At 45.6% G+C, this 22,141-nt stretch overlaps 1 protein-coding gene across 1 annotated transcript in view; it reads left to right on the top strand.

The window, feature by feature from the left end:
• The window catches only part of LOC136872092 (uncharacterized), a 42,213-nt gene extending 20,987 nt beyond the window's left edge, over positions 1-21,226 (top strand). Inside the window, exon 2 of the mRNA XM_067145948.2 lies at positions 19,506-21,226. Coding sequence (XP_067002049.2) covers positions 19,506-20,054 — 549 coding nt within the window. The 3' untranslated portion in view covers positions 20,055-21,226. The remainder of the gene's footprint in view (positions 1-19,505) is intronic.
• Positions 21,227-22,141: the final 915 nt, after the last annotated feature.

Below are 22,141 nucleotides of genomic sequence, written 5' to 3'. Positions count from 1 at the left end.
GTAATTATTCTCTTGGTGCACAGTGATTACAAAGCATGTTGTTCGGCACATTTTATACAAACGCAGTGTTGAACACATTTAATTTTGGAGGCCGGTAACCTTAGATGTTAGGTCCCTTTAAACAACAAGCATCATCAGCATCATTTAATTATGTACGTCATTGCATGAAAGAATATATGTAGGTAGTGCATGGAGTGCAATATATAGTTATATACGTGTAATGTACACTCCTCCAGACTTGAGATATGATAACATCCTGAGCTAGCACTCGTAGCAGCTCTTTCTCATGCGCTCAGAATTGTCAATCTGCTCGTGACCTTGTCATGCCTGCTGTACACGGTCAAACGACTTTTGGTAGACGAGCTAACTCTTTACATCAGGTAAACAGATTTTCCATATCAATGTCGTGCTCATTGTAGTACAGGTGATACATTAGTGATCATATCCTTTTATTTATCAGATATGTTTATTAAACAGTCCCTAACGTCGTTGTGCCTCGAAATACCGTCATGTGACAACGTTGAGGAGAGAAATAGCGACCCGCAACACATGTATCACTTAGAACGAAAATTCGTTGACGTAGTTCATGCAGTACTGGACCTTTCACGTCAGACTTCTAAGCTGAAACATTATTACGTAACGGTTTTCCTAGGCGCACAACGATATGTTATTTTCAAGGACTCCCTCTCAAATATGGCTTGTTGGTTCCTGTCAACAATGCTAGTTTTATAAATGTCTTCTATAATTAGAAAGATGTTTTTGAAGACTTTCGTGTGGAGCGTGGCATTGTATGGATGTGAAACATGGACGATAACCAGCTCAGATAGAGAATAGAAGCTTTTGAAATGTGGTGTTACAGAAGAATGATGAAGGTGAGATGGATAGATCGAATCACGAATGAAGAGATACTGAATCGAATTGGTGAGAGGAGATCGATTTGGCTAAATTTGACGAGAAGAAGAGATAGAATGATAGGACACATCTTAAGACACCCTGGACTTCAGCTGGTTTTTGAAGGAAGTGTAGGTGGTAAGAACGGTAGGGGTAGACCAAGATATGAATATGACAAGCAGATTAGAGCAGATGTTGGAGTTACGTAGAAATGAAAAGGTTAGCACAGGATAGGGTGGCATGGATAGCTGCATCAAACCAGTCTATGGACTGATGACTCAAACAACAACATTGCGTGAGATCTCGTGAAGATGTGTTGCACTCTGCGGTGAGTCAACATCCAACTTCCGTAAACTAACGTAGTATTGCGAGTCATCTCATAATGACGGAAGAGACAAAAGAGGTTCTTGGGAATTAGGGGAAGTGTATCCGTTGAGTAGACCGCAAGAAATCAGCTTCCTTCCTCTAACTTCGACAGATCATTCGTCACCCCTCCTTCTCTTTCTCTCTCTCGTGGCTCAGACGATTAGAGACTGATGATTTCCAAGAAAGCTTGTTCGATTCCATTAGTGGCATTTGAGGGTGCTGTGTCTTTAATATTTTGAATAAATCTTGTGCTACAAAACCCGTCAGTCTGGCATCCATTACGAGTGTTAATAATAATAATAATAATAATAATAATAATAATAATAATAATAATAATAATAATCGGCTCTCTGGTGTAGCGTTTAATTAGTTGCAAACCCCTGAGGTCCGGGTTCGATTCCCGGCTCTGCCACGAAATTTGAAAACTGGTACGAGGGCTGGAACGGGGTCTACTCAGCCTTGGGAGGTCAACTGAGCAGAGGAGACTCATTCCCGCCTCAGGTATCCTTGAAGTGTTTTTCCGTGGTTTCTCCACTTCTTCTCTAGGCAAATGAAGGATGGTACCTGACTTAAGACCACGGCCGCTTCCTTCCCTCTTCCTTGCCTATCCCCTCGGATATCCCCGCACAAGGCCCCTGTTTAACATAGCAGATGAGGCCGCCTGGGTAGGGTACTGGCCCTCATTCTCAGTTGTATCCCGACCACGCTCCAGGTCACTGCCCTTGAGACGGTAGAGGTAGGAACTCTCACTAACTCCGGTCAAAAACCAACCCTGGAGGGTAAACGGATTAAATAATAACAATAATAATAATAATAATAATAATAATAATAATAATAATAATAGGATTTACGTCCCACTAATTACTTTAAAGATTCACCATTCTTTTAACTCTTGTCAGTGGATACATTTTAAAATTTTAAATATCATATATCATGTCGCCAATCTCGTTCCATTAGGGGCCGATGACCTTCGATGTTAGGCCCCTTCAAACAACAAGCATCATCATCATCATCATCATCATCATCATCATCATCATCATCATCATCATCATCACTTTTAAGATTTTTTGGAGATGCCGAGGTGCCGGAATTTCACCCTGCAGGTAGTAAATTGACCAACTCGAGGCTGGTGTATTTGAACACTTTCAAATTATACCACCGGACTGAGTCGGGATCAAACCCGCCAACTTGGAATTAGAAGACCGGCGCTTCTAATGTCTGGGCCACTGAACTCGGCTAGAAATTTGACGTAGCCATAAGGCAGAACACCTAGATAAATAGATTATTATTATTATCTCCAATACGCAGTGTGAGGAGGGCAGCCCGGCAGACCATCGCCTAGTGCCATCTGTTAGGAAGACGTGGAGGCATGCCAGGAAGATAGGCAGTGTTCTATTTCACCGACAGATCGCGGAAGACAAACTTCGTAGAACTTACCTTGACCTTGCCGGAGAAGAAAACATCATACAGTATATTACTCACAATATTTGTTTATTTATTAGCGTCTCATAACACAGTGAAGCCTCTTTAAGTCAATCACATCGTAATACCAAAAAGCGGTCTTTTAGAGAGGTGGTATTCTTAAGGGAAATATCAAACCATCTAGCACTACTACACTACAGATCGCGATCGCAATATTCCACTAACTACTTGTAAAATGATAACCTGTTAGAAATGAAATAATCCGATCCTTGCGGGGAAGTTAACTACACTTAGAACAGAAACAAATTTGAGAGATTTTCCCTGCAATATTGGTTCACTTACAGGTAATGCCTTAGTACAGACTCGATTGACCCGCTGGAAAACACATCGTGACTTCTTCGTTTGTGGCTTCCACCTTTTAACAATATCTGTACCAGCACGTTCCTCCTATTGCGTTCAGTAACGGTTATAGTTTGCAATGAAGGTTTGGATATAACTCATTTTACTCTTAAACTCGTATGCTTTATCACATTGAGATCTTCCCTTACCACTCTCCTTTATTACAGAAATTCGTTCTTCCTGTGAAGGAACATTCATTGCTTTCTCTTACTCTCACACACTCACTGCCCTCTAGTGTCTAGTAACAATGGGAATCAGACATCCCAAGAGTAGTGCGTTATAGGGATGTAAAACACTACATTGCAAATATTTCTTCACAGTTTTCTGGTCGTTCAAAGGAAGGTATAATGCTAACTAGCTGATGTACCCGTGCTTCGCTACGGTATTCTCAGAAAGGCTGTCTTTGCGGTTTTCCCAACTGAAGTCAGCATAGGCCATTACAATTACGTCAGTAGGAATGCAGCGATTAAAAGCAATGTTATCATATAAAATACTCGGTCAAATGAAAAACCGCATATTTTCTCATTTTTAACGAACAGGTACTACGGTGCCTATCTAACAGTCCAAAGTTCCAGAGCTGGAATGAACAGGCCGCAGACAGCCGCGGAAACTCATCTGCCATTATTCCGTTAAATGTGCATACTGCTCATTCCAATCAGTTCCTCAGAGTAGGGAATGAATAGCTGGAATGCTATGATGAGCCAGTGTGTTACGTACCAGCAGTATTAGAAAATTTATGAAGCAGAGGAATGACACGTTAAAGAAGCGAGAGATCTAACTTCGCAGCTACTTCCCACCAATATTCAGGCAGGCTGTTACACTCGGTACGCAGCAGTAATCCCATCTATCGGAGATGAGTGACATAAGAAGACGCAAAGCACATCAGTGTAACTTAACGTTATTGTTGATCAATTTTATGAACTTTCTATATTGTCGGCCTTCACATTTAGTTTTCTTCCGACTCTGTGATATTGGGGCATCTTATAAAATTATGTATAGCGTTAGACTGTAGTTCCTTATTTCCCGACTTTACATACCGTACCGATTTTCTTTAAATTCTGTTTACCCATTTTCTCATGACACGGTGCTGATATGGACTTAGCAACAAAAGTCCAAATTCATGAATATCTCTGTTATCATAGCAAGAGCCATGCGCGGATATACAAAATATTATTCTCATCCGCACTTCCTTCATACGCACCTGCATCCGCATCCACGAACGTTTATCCGCATCCACAAAATGCATATCCGCGGATATTGTAAATATTTAACTGCAGTATATTACAGCTAAGGTATTGAAACAGACGGATCTGATAGCACAATACGACACACCTGACACCTGGCACCAGAACCCCTACCGTCACAGGGTTACGAGGGACTTTCTCTTGCGACAACTACCGGCGTATTGACCTTTGTTCCTTTCTTCCATTAACTGTGGGCAGGAGCCAATTAGGCTTAGGTCACATTTACGGCTGTATAGTATAAGGCACTTGTATATCACTATTCCCCCATAGCAATGTCAAGTCGCCACACCACAAGCAAAAACAAGAGTATGTCTGAGTGAAAATCAATAAACATCATTATTTAGAAATTAAAAGAAAAATTACCCGCACGGCCATGTCGCCTGTATCCACCAAGACACTAGCTTCGCGGATATCCGCGGTTAAATGATCGCAAATTTCATATTCTAGCACAGTCCCTGCCAGGTTCCCCATTTTCAACTGGAACACCTGTCCAGAAGATCGCTGCGCCCAAGGCGGCAGTTGCTGATAACACAAGAAAACAAGCTCGAAGGTGGGTCCATCCCGGCCTTCGACCACCAATATACCTGTGCCGGCTAAGAAACCTACGCCGGCACAGAAGGGGAAGAAGACAACGTCTCCTTCCCGCACGAGGTCGGCGAAAGCGGCGCCTAAGCCGGCGGAGGCGGCATCGTCGACCAGGGCTGGCAAATCACCTCCCAGCCCGTCTAAACAAGAATCGACGGTGGGGAAGAAGAGCGCCCGAAACAGGCGTTCTTCTACATCTCCTAGAAATGGAACCTCACGCCCTCCACCTGGAGGGCCCGATTATGCGCCACCGAGTCTGCCATTCGGAAGACCTGCGCGCTCCCCTCCTAAGAGGAAACCCCACCCCCGGACTAAGTCGAAGAAATTGAAGGCATTCATCACCTCGTCTAGTGACGGGGAGATGCACATGGAGCATGAATCTCCATCTTCAGATGGGGATGTGAGTGTAGGTTAGGTTAGGTAGCATTTCGCTGCTCGTAAACTAAACCCCAGAAGTCCAGACTTACAATATGGCACTGTTACAATGGAATTGTAACGGTTATGATAGGCATCAAGCTGAGCTGCGCCAGCTCATTAGCGAGTATTCGGCGATTATAGTCTGTATTCAGGAAACAAATTTCCGAACAGGTATCATACGGTGTTGAGAAATTTTCGACTATACTCGACAGAACGACATTATGCTCACCGGGCTTCCGGAGGCGTTCGCATTTTGGTCCGTCCTGATACCTACAGCGAGGGGTTCCAATAAGAACGTTCCGCTGCCTGTCATAACAGCAGTGTGTAATGTTTATTTTCCACCAGGCCAGCGTCTTAACATCAATGATGTCACTGATCTTCTAGATCAGCTTCCACCTCCCTTCCTCTTGTTGGGCGACTTCAACGCCCATCACCCCATCTGGGGCTCTGAGACGCCTTGCCCCCGGGGAAGAGAGCTGGAAACATTAGTAACAGAGCTGGGTTTATGTATTTTGAACACGGGGGAACCAACACACTTCAGTGTACGTTATGGCACATTTTCTCGCATAGACGTAAGTCTATGCAGCCGAATGTTGGTTCCGATGTTTTGGTGGAACACACACGACGATCTTTGTGACAGTGACCATTCTCCCATTATTCTTACTTCGATGAACCAAAAATCCTTCGAGGCACCACCTCGATGGACTTTAAAACATGCTGATTGGCCAAAGTACACATCACCAGCTGTCTTTAACGACGATATCAGGCGGACCGTCGAAGAAGAACTAACTTATATCACCCACGTTATTCTTGCTGCTGCTGAGGAGTCTCCGTTCTTATCGGGGACTCCTCGCCGAAAATTCGTTCCTTCGTGGAACGAAGAAATAGCAGTAGCTATCAAAGAACGTCTTCGCGTTCACAAACGTTACCGCAGACAGCCTACTGTGGCCAACTTGGTAATATTTAAGAAAATCCGCGCTCAGGCGCGAGTTCTTATTCGCCAAAGTAAGAAGGCTTCATGGGAGAGATATGTGTCGTCTATCACGTCACATACTCCATCATCTCAAGTGTGGACAAAGCTTCGACGTATTTCGGATATCCAAGGATCATTTGCTGTACCGGGAATTTCCATTCCAGGCATTGTCGCCACTGACCCTCCCACGATTGCTAACCATCTAGATAGTCATTCCACGGATGTATCTGGCTCCGGGAATTACCATCCTGATTTCCTCCCTCTGAAGCGGGAGGCAGAACGTCATCACCTTAGTTTTATCACCCAAGCTTCAGAGGACTACAACGCGCCCTTTACGGAGTGGGAACTCCGCAGCGCCTTAACGCTTTGCAAGGACACGTCTCCTGGACCGGACCACATGCATAACCAAATGTTGAAACACCTTAGTGTTGATAGTCTTCCATATCTCCTTCGTGTGTTCAACCGAATCTGGATAGAGGGTGATTTTCCGCCTCAGTGGCGAGAGGGCATAGTCATTCCTGTCCTCAAACCTGACAAAGATCCCAACTATGCAGGAAGTTACAGACCGATTTGTCTTACAAACTGCCTGTGTAAGATATTTGAGAGGATGGTAAATCGCCGACTCTTGTGGTGTCTGGAGAAACAATGACTCTTGTCTGAGTACCAATGTGGTTTTCGAGCCGCTCGATCCACCACTGACCACTTGGTGCGCCTGGAGAGCTCTATCCAGGATGCGTTTCTCCGCAAACAGCACTTGGTAGCTGTTTTCTTTGACTTGGAGAGGTCCTACGACACCACATGGCGAAATGGTACCCTTTCAGTCCTGCATCAGTGGAGATTCCGAGGTAACTTGCCGGTATTTATTGCGAATGTTTTGTCCCTCCGTCTATTCCGTGTCCGAGTAGGGAGAATATATTCGCAATATCACGTTCAGGAAAATGGAGTTCCACAGGGAATCGGTCCTCAGTGTCACTCTGTTCGCGATTGCCATAAACGGTATTGTCGCTGCTGCCGATCCAGCAGTAATACCGTCGCTATATGTGGACGATTTTGCTCTGCACTATAGCTCGTGCAGTATGGCAGTCGCAGAGCGACAATTGCAGCAAGCTGTTAGGAGGGTGGAACAGTGGACCTTAGAACATGGTTTTCGGTTTTCTGCCGCAAAGACCTCTATTGTCCACTTTTGCCGTCAATGTACTGTTCACCAACATCCTGAGCTTTATTTAGGAAATGTTGTTCTTCCAGTTGTTGACACTTACCGATTTCTTGGGCTCCTTTTTGACAGTAAATTATCGTGGGAGCCACACGTGCGGGAGCTAAAAGTGCATTGCACCAAGTGGCTTAATCTCTTGAAGTTTCTTAGCAGCACTAATTGGGGAGCTGACCGCGCTGTGCTCCTACGATTTTACAGGGCACACATTTTATCCAGGTTAGACTACGGCAGTGCAACATATGGCTCAGCAAGACCAAGTGTTCTTGCGAAGCTGAACAGCATTCACCACGGCGGGGTTAGGTTGGCGACGGGAGTTTTTCGTACACGCCCAATCGTCAGCCTGCTTGCAGAGTCTGTTGTGCCGTCTTTACACCTGAGGCGCCAGCAAAATCTTCTTACCTATGCTGCTAATTTGCGTCAGATGCCACTTCATCCAAGCTATCCTTGCGTGTTCAACAATGGCAACCGTTTGCTGTACGCTGCTTGTCCTCGAGCAACGCGGCCGGTTGGAATACGCTTGGATAGCAGTTACAGATTGTTTGATGTACCTTCATTCCCTTGCCTAGTCAGACAACCATGTGGGGTACCTCCGTGGGTAGTACGGCGACCTGAAATAATCCTGGACCTACACATTGGGCCGAAGGAGAACACGGACCCTTCGATTTATCGGAGGCTCTTCCTGTCCGTTGTTGGCCGCTATCCTGGTTCAGTCGTCGTCTACACGGATGGTTCAAGGACAGATACGAAGGTGGGCTGTGCGTTCGTTGTCGTCAGTGATAGATTCCTTTTTGCTCTCCCGGGAACCTGTAGTGTGTACACAGCAGAGCTCTAAGCTATCTGTGCAGCTCTGCCGCGCGCACTGTACAATGAGCGCCGACACTTTCTTGTGTATACTGACTTCTTGAGTTCGCTCCAGTCTATTGATACCTGTTTCTCTCGGCACCCTCTAGCGCAGCAGATCCAGGACCTGCTGGCCGGGTGTTCGGATGCCGGCACCAGAATTACGTTTGTGTGGCTCCCAAGCCACATGGGCATAGAGGGAAACTAGTTAGCAGATCAGGCTGCCAAGGAGGCAGTTACACTGCCCCCGTTGCCTTTCAAGGTTCCAGCAAGTTATATTCGCTCTCAGCTGAGACATCTGGTTATGTTCCATTGGGAGATGGAGTGGCAGGCCATTCCACTTCCCAATAAGCTGAGAACGATAAAAGGAACAACGAAGGTATGGAAGATTTCCCTTCGGGCTTCGCGGAGTCAAGCCGTGGTATTATGTCGTTTTCGGATCGGCCACGGTATCTTGACTCACTCGCATCTTTTGAAAGGGGAACCCCCTCCGGTGTGTATCTGCGGCGACCATCTTACCGTGGTACACATCCTTACGGAGTGTGTGGACCTGGTCGATCTGCGCCGTAGCCTTAACCTTCCGAGTACAATCTCCCGTATCTTGCGAGATGACGAGCAGTCAGCAGACCTCGTCATCCGCTTTATGAGGGATAGTGGTTTGTTTTATCGTGTTTGATGATGTCCTTTTTCCTAGTGTTTTTTGTGTCAATTGCGCTTTTATCCCATTGACTTCATTTAGTTTGCGTTGCGTATTTTACTGTGTTATTTTAAAGTCTAACGTAAATTATGTGTATATATCTGTACTACCAGACAATGCCTTTGTTTTCCTGTATTTTCTCTTATTTTATTCCACGAACCTACTACGATGGCGTAGCAGGGGGAGAGGTGATACTCCCACGTGGCGCGTCCCAGGTGGCGGATAGGGGGGTCCTAACCGGCTTGCCGGCGGACTTGAGGGAAATAAAATACCTCTCGCGGACCAAACACACTACCCCCTGCGGGTGGGGGACGCACATGTAGAATACACCCGCGGTATCCCCTGCCTGTCGTAAGAGGCGACAAAAGGGGCGACCTTGGCGCGGACATGGATTGTGGTTTGGTATAATGTGTTGGACCTCCTGTGGATGGGAGAGGCTGAATACATCCATAGGTAATCCCTGCCTGTCGTAGAAGGCGACTTAAAGGGTTATGTGGCCATGGTCCCCTCTTTATTTTTTATTATTTTTCCGAGGGTCAGATGTAGACCACTCAAAATTCTGATGTGCGTGCTGCCCGGCGATGGAGCTCCTATGTGTGCGACTACGCTCAAAAGCCCGTGCCAGCAACCACCCAGGACGCGGCGGGTGGGAGTGTCATGTACCCGGGCAGTGGTATCCGCCTGACAACGCAGGTCCCCGCACAGCCGAATGCCAGAAGGACATATTATTATTAATTATTTTTATTTATTTTTTCTATATTTAGTGCTCTGTATACGCTATGGGGTACATGCTATTGCGGGTGACTGGAGGAAGGGAGTCCTAGTGCTCATTGCCTCAGTCATCACGTATTAGGCATCGTTCAACATCGGACCCCGGGCAATACCTGCTATGACCAGGTGGGTATTGCCTTGGCTGCTTGGTTCGGCTACAGAGACCCCTGATCGGAGTGGGTGGCACTCGGGGAGGATACTTTCGGGATGGCGTCGAAACAACTTCCGCCAGCAACCTCGGGTAGTTCGCTACCCAAGTCTTTAACTTTTGATTCCCTAAGGGGGGCAACCCCTTGGGAACAAGCGCAGCGACTTAGTCTGGGTTCCAGCTTCCCTAGGTTCCTGGTTGCTACCAGGACCGATGGGCAAGACTTCAAGCTGGTGAAATCGATTCTCTTTAGTCGCCACATTGAAGGTGTCTACGGTGAACTGGAGGACCTGAAGAAAATGCGCAATGGTGGTTTGCTTTTAAAGACGAGCACTGCGCTCCAAGCAGATCGGTTGCTTAAGTGCGACCACTTTGGCGACATCCCCGTCAAAGTGGAAGAGCACAAAACCTTGAATCTGGTTCGTGGAGTGATTTTCCACCGCGATCTCGTCCTGAACACTGACGATGAATTGATGGAAGACATGAAGCACCGCGGCGTGACCCACGTCCGGCGTATCACACGCAAAGTCAACGGTGAAGACGTTGCCACGGGTGCGTTTATAGTCTCCTTCGAATTGTCAGTGTTGCCAGAGAAAGTCAAGGTGACAACCTATCGTTGCGATGTGAGGCCGTACATCCCGCCTCCTATGCGGTGCTATCAATGCCAGAGATTCGGACACATGGTATCTCGTTGTTCGAATCAGTCAGTGTGTGGTACATGTGGGAAAGTAGCTCACGGCGCGGAGGAATGCACGCCTCCGTACAAGTGCACTAACTGCTCTGGTCTTCATTCTCCTCGGGATCGGAACTGTCCGACCTATCTGAGTGAGAAGAAGATCCAGGAGATCAAGACCCTGGATGGTCTTTCCTACCAGGAAGCGCGCCGTAAGTTTAATTCCCTGAATGCACCGGCCAAGACACTTGACTTCAGCTTGATAGCTCAGTCCCTGCCAGGTTCCTCATTTTCACCTGCAACACCTGTCCAGAAGATCGCTGCGCCCAAGGCGGCGGTTGCTCCTGCCAGCAACGCCGCAAAGAGAACAAGCTCGAAGGCTGGTCCATCCCGGCCTTCGACCACCAATCTGCCTGTGCCGGCTAAGAAACCTACGCCGGCACAGAAGGGGAAGAAGACAACGTCTCCTTCCCCTACACGGTCGGCGAAAGCCGCGCCTAAGCCGGCGGAGGCGGCATCGTCGACCAGGGCTGGGAACTCCACTCCCAGCCCGTCTAAACAAGAATCGACGGCGGGGAAGAAGAACGCCCTTAATAGGCGCTCTTCCAAATCTCCCACAAATGGGGTGTCACGCCCTCCACCTGGAGGGCCTGATTCTGCGTCAGCAGCTCTTCCTTCGGGGAAACCTGCGCGCTCCCCTCGTGGGCATAAACCCCGCACCCGGACTACGTCAAAGAAGTTGAAGGCCTGCATCACCTCGTCTGATGACGAGGAGCTGCACATGGAGCACGAATCTCCATCTTCGGATGGGGATGTTAGTGTAGGTTAGGTTAGGTAGCATTCCGTTGCTCCTATCCTAATCCTCAGAAGTCCACACTTACAATATGGCACTGTTACAATGGAATTGTAACGGTTATGATAGGCATCTTGCTGAGTTGCGCCAGCTCATTAGCGAGTATTCGGCGAGTATAGTCTGTATTCAGGAAACAAACTTCCGACCAGATCATCATACGGTATTGCGAAATTTTCGACTATACTCGACAGAACGACATTATGCTCACCGGGCGTCCGGTGGCGTTGGCATTTTTGTCCGTTCTGATACCTACAGCGAGGAGGTTCCACTAAGAACCCCGCTGGAGGCTGTAGCTGTTCGCGTTCCGCTGCCTGTCATAACAACAGTGTGTAATGTCTATTTTCCGCCAGGGCTACCTCTTAACATTAATGATGTCACTGATCTTCTAGATCAGCTTCCACCTCCCTTCCTCTTGTTGGGCGATTTTAACGCCCATCACCCCATATGGGGCTCTGAGACGCCTTGCCCCCGGGGAAGAGAGCTGGAAACATTGGTAACAGACCTGGATTTATGTATTTTGAACACAGGGGAACCAACACACTTCAGTGTACGTTACGGCACATATACTCGCATAGACGTAAGTCTATGCAGCCGAACGTTGGTTCCGCTGTTTCGGTGGAACACACACGACGATCTTTGTGACAGTGACCATTTTCCCATCATTCTTACTTTGATGAACCACAAATCCGTCGAGGCTCCCCCTCGATGGATTCTTAAACACGCTGATTGGCCAAAGTACACATCACTAGCTGTCTTTAACGATGATATCAGGCGGACCGTCGGCGAGGAAATAACTTATGTCACCAAAGTTATTCTTGCTGCTGCTGAGGAGTCCATTCCGTTTTTCTCGGGGACTCCTCGCCGAAAACTCGTTCCTTGGTGGAACGATGAAATAGCAGCAGCCATCAAAGAACGCCGTCGCGCTCATAAGCGCTACCGTAGACAGCCTACTGTGGCCAACTTGGTAACATTTAAGAAACTCCGCGCTAAGGCGCGAGTTCTTATTCGACAAAGTAAGAAGGCTTCATGGGAGAGATATGTGTCGTCCATGACGTCACATACTCCATCATCTCAAGTGTGGACGAAACTTCGACGAATTTCGGGTATTCAAGGATCATCTGCTGTACCGGGAATTTCCATTGCAGGCAGTGTCGCCACTGATCCCCTCGCGATTGCTAACCATCTCGCTAGTCATTTCGCGGATGTCTCTGGCTCCGGGAATTACAATCCTGATTTCCTCCCTCTGAAGCGGGAGGCAGAACGTCATCACCTTAGTTTTGCCACCCAAGCTTCAGAGGACTACAACGTGCCCTTTACGGAGTGGGAACTCCGCAGCGCCTTAGCGCTTTGCAAGGACACGTCTCCTGGACCGGACAACATCCATAACCAGATGTTGAAACACCTTAGTGATGATAGTTTACTATATCTCCTTCGTGTGTTCAACCGAATCTGGACAGAGGGTGATTTTCCGTCTCAGTGGCGAGAGGGCATAGTCATCCCGGTCCTCAAGCCTGACAAAGATCCTAAGTATGCAGGAAGTTACAGACCGATTTGTCTTACAAATTGCTTGTGTAAGCTATTTGAGAGGATGGTAAATCGCAGACTCGTGTGGTGTCTGGAGAAACAAGGACTCTTGTCCGAGTACCAATGTGGATTTCGAGCCGCTCGATCCACCACAGACCACTTGGTACGCCTGGAGAGCTCTATCCAGGATGCGTTTCTCCGCAAACAGCACTTGGTAGCTGTCTTCTTTGACTTGGAGAAGGCCTACGACACCACCTGGCGATATGGCATCCTTTCAGTCCTGCATCAATGGAGATTCCGAGGTAACTTGCCGGTATTTATTGCGAATTTTTTGTCCCTCCGTCTATTCCGTGTCCGAGTAGGGAGGACATATTCGCAATACCACGTTCAAGAAAATGGAGTCCCACAGGGATCGGTTCTTAGTGTCACTCTGTTCGCGATTGCCATAAACGGTATTGTCGCTGCTGCTGGTCCAGCCGTAATACCGTCCCTATATGTGGATGATTTTGCTCTGCACTATAGCTCGTGCAGTATGGCAGTCGCAGAGCGACAGTTACAGCAAGCTATTAGGAGGGTGGAGAAGTGGACCTTAGAACATGGCTTTCGGTTTTCTGCCGCAAAGACCTCCGTTGTCCACTTTTGTCGTCAACGTACACTTCACCCTCATCCTGAGCTTTATCTAGGTAATGTCGTTCTTCCAGTTGTTGACACTTACCGATTTCTTGGGCTCCTTTTTGACAGTAAATTATCGTGGGAGCCCAACAAGAGGAAGGGAGGTGGAAGTTGATCGACAAGGTCAGTGACATCATTGATGTTGAGAAACTGGCCTGGTGGAAAATAAACATTACACACTGTTGTTATGACAGGCAGCGGAACGCGAAGAGCTACGGCCTCCAGCGGGGTTCTTATTGGAACCTCCTCGCTGTAGGTATCAGAACGGACAAAAATGCCAACGCCACCAGAAGCCCGGTGAGCATAATGTCGTTCTGTCGAGTATAGTCGAAAATTTCTCAATACTGAATGATGATCTGGTCGGAAATTTGTTTCTTGAATACAGACTATACTCGCCGAATACTCGCTAATGAGCTGGCGCAGCTCAGCTAGGTGCCTATCATAACCAATACAATTCCATTGTAACAGTGCCATATTATAATTGTGCTTTTAACCTATTGACTTCATTTTAGTTTGTGTTGCGTATTTTAATGTGTTATTTTAACGTCTAATGTAAATGAAGTATATATATATATATATGCACCACCAGGCAATGCCTTATCCCTTTTCTCCCTGTGTTTTCTCTTATTTTATTAGAAAATAAGGCATTGCGAATTAGATCCACTACTGTTTTAATCTCATACTCATTTTTTCATCACCATATTTTCTTTAACTCTTGTCAGTGGATACATTTTAAAAATTTTGAATATCATGTATCATGTCGTCCATCACGTTCCATTAGGGGCCGATGACCTTCGATCTTAGGCCCCTTAAAACAACAAGCATCATCATCATCATCAGCACCCCAACACACTGAGTCTAACATCGACTTCAACAATTAGTCCCCCACGAACCTGCTACGCAGGCGTAGCAGGGGGAGAGGTGATACTCCCACGTGGCGCGTCCCAGGTGGCGGATAGGGGGGTCCTAACCGGCTTGCCGGCGGACTTGAGGGAAATAAAATACCTCTCGCGGACCAAACACACACCCCCTGTGGGTGGGGGAGGCTGACGAATAATACACCCACGGTATCCCCTGCCTGTCGTGCGAGGCGACTAAAAGGGGCGACCAAGGGATGAATGAATTAGAACCATGCAACTACTCTTGATTCGTACCATCATGCGGGGACCACCATGGGTTGCATGTACTTGCGAGTAGTATCACTAATATGGTACGAAATATGTTTGTGATTCGTTGCAGTAAAAAGCCTGGCCTGGTGGATTCCAGTACCCGTGCGTTGTACCCATGTGGGCAACACCGCGGGTCTGGGCGTAGCCTGTGAGTTGTACCACTATATGAGCGACACCGTGGGTCTGCGTTGCCTGTGATTAGTACTCACTATGTGCGGAACACCACGGGGCCCTTGGGACCGGCACCCGTGACTAGTACCCTAGGTGAGGAAACTCATCGGTTTGCGTTGGCTGTAAGTGACGCCATTGTGTGCGAAACACCATAGGTCTGCGTTACCTGTACGAAGTACAATACTTGTGAGTAGTACCATCTTTTGTGGAACACCGTGAGTCTTCGCTACTTCTGATTAATACCCCAACATGACACATACCATGGTTCTATTTTACTCGCGACATGTACCATTCTGTGGGGCCTTAGACGTGGATTTTGCACCACCTTTAGACACCAAGCATCATTGTGCTTTATAAGTGGTACCTTGGTCGGTAATACTGTTATTTTCGTTCTCTATTGACTCCGATCCACTGGTTTTTGTTTTTGTTTGTTTTGTGTTTTGTTGGGTTCCTGTCCATCCATTCATTCTTCATGACTTTTTTATTTTTATTTTGGTCAGTGGATGCCTTTGTAATTTTTGTTCTTTCGTTTCGTACCATTAGGGGCCGATGACCTTCGCTGTTAGGCCCCTTAAAACAACAAGCATCATCATCATCAACAATTAGTCCCACAGTGACTCTAACACTGACTCCACCACGGAGACCAAGACTGGCCGACTGTCCACTGTTAGCCTCCCTTTTTATAGCTCGGGTGACGTGTACCAGAATATTCGCGACGTGGCTAGAGACGAAACATTCTCGTTGCAATTTTCAGAGACTCACTGGTAAACCAGCCGAGGAGAACAATACACGAAAGGCCGGTCCCGCCCTCCAGGCCGGCTGGGATATCCGTGGTCGTCTGACTCACTAGCCGTTTCCTTGAAGTACCGAAAGGGGCGACCATAGGGCTGGCACGTAACAATATTTAATACAGACGTATAAATGAAATAACTGAGAGTTTTGTTGACCAGGCGCATAATTTCCAGTAGTGATTCGTGGGCTGAACCAGAAAGCAGAGATATTTTCCACTGTTATTCCTTTCCTATATTATTCCTTTCACAATCTATGATTTCGCTGATTGGGTCGTATGGATAGGTTTTGATGTTTTTGAGAGTTAGTGCCTTTTACTATGCCCACTACGAAACGAGCTATCCTTCAAAAATTATTCAAAGTTTAAAAATGAGATTATCCAAGGTACCTGGGACTCCTTTTCAACGCAAACCTAGGCTCGATGTGCAAAGGGATCACCATTTGTAACCGATGTTATTCTTCTTCCTGGTATTATCACAATTACACATTATTGCAATTACAATGGCACTTTAAGTGTGGAATAAGTTTACGGCTGTATACCTTTCCTGACGCCAAACCTACATGGAGGGATATATTCACTACTGCGTGCTTCTGTGGTGTCTGGCAGTGTTCTGTGTTATATGTGAATGCGGATGTGTATTAAAACGAACAAAAACACCCAGTTCCCGAGCCAGAGGAAATGGCAATACACCGTTAAAATCCTTGAATCCACCGCGAATGGAATCCGGGGCCCTCTGACCCGAAGACCAATACGCTGACCATTCAGACAAGCAGCCGGACGGAGATTTGTGAAAGAGAAATACCCGTATCTACTATTGCAAGTTGGTAACTAGGACTGTACTTGTAGGAAAGGAGAAACGAAACAGTCTGTTGTTCATGGATAGCTTCGTTACTCGAGGTTCTAAGGAATTACGCATTTAATAATAATAATAATAATAATAATAATAATAATAATAATAATTTGCTAGTTGCTTTACGTCGCACCGACACAGATAGGTCTTGTGGCGACGATGGGACAGGAAAGGGCTAGGAGTGGGAAGGAAGCGGCCGTGGCCTTAATTAAGGTACAGCCCCAGCATTTGCCTGGTGTGAAAATGGGAAACCACGGAAAACTATTTTCAGGGCTGCCGACAGTGGGATTCGAACCTACTATCTCCCGAATACTGGATACTGGCCGCACTTAAGCGACTGCAGCTATCGAGCTCGGTAATAATAATAATAATAATAATAATAATAATAATAATAATAATAATAATAATAATAATAATAATAATAATGTGGCATCAGATACTTTGTGTGGAAACTTTTTGATTTGACGCCACTTAGGTTCCGTGCGTGTCAATTTCGATGCTGATTTTTTAATTAACTTTATCGGATAAACAACAAATGTGTCCCCAAATGTCGACCTCGTAGGACATGGGAGTATCAAATAGACTTTCTTCTACTGTACAAAATTCTGGCTTCCCTCTTCGTGTTTGAACCCACGATCTAACGATCCGCAGCCCGACACTATGCCACTGATCCACACTGGGAGTTATTACCTGTTTAACAGCCATCGACCCATTCAGCCCTTAGAGTGCCTTGGCTTCTTATATAAGACTGCTGATATCCAGCCAGATGGCCTGCAGTTTTTTTAGTATCACGCACTCAGCTTGACGATTCCTCAGTTGTATATTGCTCGGCTGTTATGACTGGATCTTCTCATTTGATATCACAAGGCTGAGAGAACCCTGCTCCAACCCCCAGAGTGATTCTTGGTTACTAAATGGATGTTCCTAATTTCCATGAAGCTTTCAGATCTTCCAGTGACATATTCTTTGCATGTTCCATGGAGTCTATCAATCTTGGAGCTGGCTGCCGTCGTCTCCTACTCCCCTCTACTTTTGCTTGAATAATACTCCTTCCAAGGAATCGGGCCGTCTCACGATGTGCTTAAAATATGACAGATATAACCTTGTAAGTGGTGGTGGTGGTGTCCGTCTCTGTGGTGTAGTGGTTAGTGTGATTAGCTGCCACCTCCGTTGGCCCGGGTTCGATTCCCAGTTCTGCCACAAAATTTGAAAAAGAGGTACGAGGGCTGGAACGGGGTCCACTCAGCCTCGGGAGGTCAACTGAGTAGAGGTGGGTTCGATTCCCACCTCAGCCATCCTGGAACTGGTTTTCTGTGGTTTTCCACTTCTCCTCCAGGCAAATACCGGGATGGTACCTACCTTAAGGCCACGGCCGTTTCCTTCCCTCTTCCTTGTCTATCCCTTCTAATCTTCCCATCCCCCACCAAGGCCCCTGTCCAGCATAGCAGGTGAGGCCGCCTGGGCGGGGTACTGGTCATCCTCCCCAGTTATATCCCCCGACGAGAGTTTGAAGCTCCAGGAATCTGCCCTTGAGACGATAGGGGTGGGATCCCTCGCCGAGTCCGAGGGAAAACCAACCCTGGAGGGTAAGCAGATTAAGAAAGAAAGAGTGGTGGTGGTGGCGGTGGTGATGTTGATTTTTATGATAAATGCCCCGCGGAACAGATCGAATAAATCTGCTGAATGACCTGCTTGTTTGTCTTCATGTTCGTCCAAGGTAAATCTAAAATTCTTCTCCATTACCACAGTTCAAATGCATCAATTGGCTTCTTCTTTGGCTTTTTTAAGACTCCTCTTTCACAACCATACGTCACGACGGGAAAGACTAACGTTTTAGCCATTCTAACCTTAGAATGCACAGACATAGCTGAGCATCCGAAGGTCTTATCTAGGCCCTTGAATGCTGCCCTGTCAAGTATTAATCTTCGGAGAATTTCTGGACCGCTGAAATCATTCAGACACAGGTGATGCTTGAAGGCAAATTGTCGATCAATTTGATGATTTACTTATCAATCTTGATACAAGATGGTAATCTTTCTTTCTTTCTTTCTTTCTTTCTTTCTTTCTTTCTTTCTTTCTTTCTTTCTTAATCCGTTTACCCTCCAGGGTTGGTTTTTCCCTCGGACTCAGCGAGGGATCCCACGTTATGGGCAGTGTCCTGGAACGTGAGACTTTGGGTCGAGGGTGAAACTGGGGAGGAGGACCAGTACCTCGCCCAGGCTGTCTCACCTGCTATGCTGTACAGGGGCCTTGTAGGGTATGGGATGATTGGAAGGTATGGACAGGGAAGAGGGAAGGAAGCGGCCGTGGCCTTAAATTAGGTACCACCTCGGCATTTTTCTGGAGGGGAAGTGGGAAACCACGGAAAACCACTTCGAGGATGGCTGAGGTGGGAATAGAACCCCCTCTACTCACCTAACATCCCGAGGCTGAGTGGACCCCTTTCCAGCCCTCGTACCACTTTTGAAATTTAGTGGCAAAGCCGGGAATAGTACCCGGGACTCCGGGGGAGGCAGCTAACCACACTAACCACTACACCACAGCAGCAGAAAGATGGTAATGCTGTCATAAAAATCTTGGTTTTGCTATTTAAGATGCAGTACCATCCTTTCACTCTTTTCATCAAATGTCATTTTGGTGCCCTCCAAGTCGTTCTTACTTTCGGCTATCTAAGTGATGTCATCTCCATCCACAAGTTGATTTTTATCAGATCACCGGTCTGCACTAGACTACTAGTTAAAAAGGGTGTGAGAATTCAAAGTTTCATTAGTTGTGTTACCCTAAATGCCATCGCAGTTTTGTTAGAGTTCTCACAATTGATTTACTTTTTGTTGCAGAAACTGGTATTCCTGCTCCTTACAACAACAGAATTTCTACTTATTGCTGCAAGACCTAGTGGTATGGAACATCCTTCTAAGGGTCCATCAGAGGACGGCCCCTGCAGAGTTCTCAGTGGCAGATGTTTTTCAAAACTGAAGGATGAAGAGATTATGAATATACCTGCCCCGTACACCCGTCCCCTTACTGCAGTCGAGATAGATAAACTGTTCGCAGATCAGCATGGAAGAGATGAAGTGATAAAAACTTTACCAGATCAGCCCCAAGTACGACAACACGGAGAAATAGACCATTTCTCAGAAGAGGGTCCCAATGCTGATAATGGAGTAATAGAACATTCTTCTGAACAGTTTCTCGATATTGATGATGGTGTGATAGAACACTTCCTGAAACAGCATCCCCAAACTGAGAACAATCTGAAGGAACATTTTCCACGAGAGCATCCCGACAGTGAAAACGATGTATCAGAACAGAGTGAATATATTAATTTCACAGAACAGCACCCCCAAAATGATGGAATATTACACAGAACAACGTCCCAACAATGATGATGTAATGGAACATTTACCAACAAACATCTCTAAATTGTTGATATCGTGGAATATTTAGCGGGAACATCGTCTCCAAACTGATAATATGATGTAACATTTCCCTGAACAACGTCCCCAAATTGATTATATGATGGAGCATTTCCCAGAATACCTTATCTAAATTGAAGGGTCAGGGGAAAAAACCAGGCAAGTCACTTTTTCATCGAAATTGAGATATTGTTACAGTCCGCTTCAGAGTGATCATGCGCATCTATCGAGAGGTCGGAAATGGAAAAAAAAAAAGCAGGCAAGTCAGGAGAAATTAGCACTCAAAGTTTCGCTGTTAGGGGAGAGAAATAGGGAATTCAAGCACAAAAGTTGCTTTTTCTCAAGTTGTACAAATATTGATCTCCTGCTTTTTTTCCCCTGACCCTTCAATTGATGATAATGCGATACAACATTTACGAGAATATCGTTCTCAAACTGATAGATTTATTCTAAGGTTTTCATCCCCAAATAGTTGATGAGTTGAAACATTGTGGAAACTCCTTGTGCTCGATGTGAAATAACATTTCTTAAACCGTTGGTTCCAAATTATGGACAGCGTAACAGGACATGTTATCGGATACAAGCTGTCGACGGTGTAGTAAAACGTTCTAGGATCATCGGCTTCAAATTACCGACGATGTGATGAAATACTTCTAAGAAAACTGCCCCCAAATCGCTTAAAACATCGTCACCAAATTTTAGACGAAGTGCAAGAATTCTTAGAAAAGCCTTCCCGAAATGTGGATAAACGTGCTAGAACATTTCTAAGAATATGGTATCCAAATTTTGGACGATGTGAAAGGACATTCCTTAGAACATCGTCCCGAAATTGTGGATGTGTTACAGACTTTCTAACAATGTAGTCTCAGAATTTTGGGTGATGTAAAATAACATTCTTTTGAACATCATTCACAAATCGTGGAGGACATGATGGAACTGAAGAGGAAATTGGACCTCGGCAAGCAGACATCATCGCTGTAAGCAATATCCCGCAACCCAAGGAGGATATGGAGGCACGCTCAATAGTCGAACTTAACGGAATAGTGGAACGATTTGCGGTAATTGAACCCTGGGACCGTACAAACATGTATCGAAATACTTGTATAACTGACATATTAAATTATCTATTTTGCTGATTAATATTATGTTCTGAAATTGTATTTCCTATTTACCTGTGTTTGTTCATTGCATGGAAGTAGCGTACTAGGCTACTTGTAAACCAGCATACCCATGATTCAATATTTCCAGTAAAGTCGAACTCAAGACATCTACAGGTAAGTATAAATATTACATTAATGTTAGACTAGTGGTTTTCAGTATTTGAGCTTCACCAGAAATAACCTGATACAAAACTCATAGTGGGTCTCTCTCTCTCTGTAATACATTATATTTGGTACACTTACAGCACAAGCGAAAGGAATACAACGCATTCGAAAGACATTCATTTTAGAATATCAATATCCCCTAAGGAATGGCTCCTGATAAGTTCTCTCCGTTTACCCAACGGCCACATAAAAGCATAGAAGCAATCAAGTCTTGATAGTGTGATAATACTTTGTTATTATTGTTGTTTTTGTTGTTAATAATACATTGCTAAGCATCTTCGTTAGTGTTTTCAAGAAAATCATTCTGAAAGAAAACATCAGTAAATAATTTCTGAAGTATAAGTTTTTACTACTTTTGTGTTGTAATTTGAGCGCCTTCCCACTGCCAAAGCAAGCATTGTTACATTATGTGAACCCATTGAACATTTATGAATTTTGCCACAGGGTTTTAAATTATTATTATTATTATTATTATTATTATTATTATTATTATTATTATTATTATTATGACGTGTAAATATAGCTTTCCTTTACTGCATAAAAATGTGCAATGCGCCTGAATGTGTGCATATAATTACCGTACAAATAAAGAAGTATCCGTCTCAGCATTTGACAATAAAATACTTGATAGGTGGATCCGTGATGTGCACCGAAATGATTCTGAACCCGGAAAATATGCTTGTGTGTGTATTAGACATTTCTCTCAAAAATATATAATTTGGGTAGACACCT

Source organism: Anabrus simplex, chromosome 4, assembly GCF_040414725.1.
Source record: "Anabrus simplex isolate iqAnaSimp1 chromosome 4, ASM4041472v1, whole genome shotgun sequence".
NCBI classification, from domain to species: Eukaryota; Metazoa; Arthropoda; class Insecta; order Orthoptera; family Tettigoniidae; genus Anabrus; species Anabrus simplex.
This window is presented reverse-complemented; position numbering and strand designations above follow the sequence as displayed.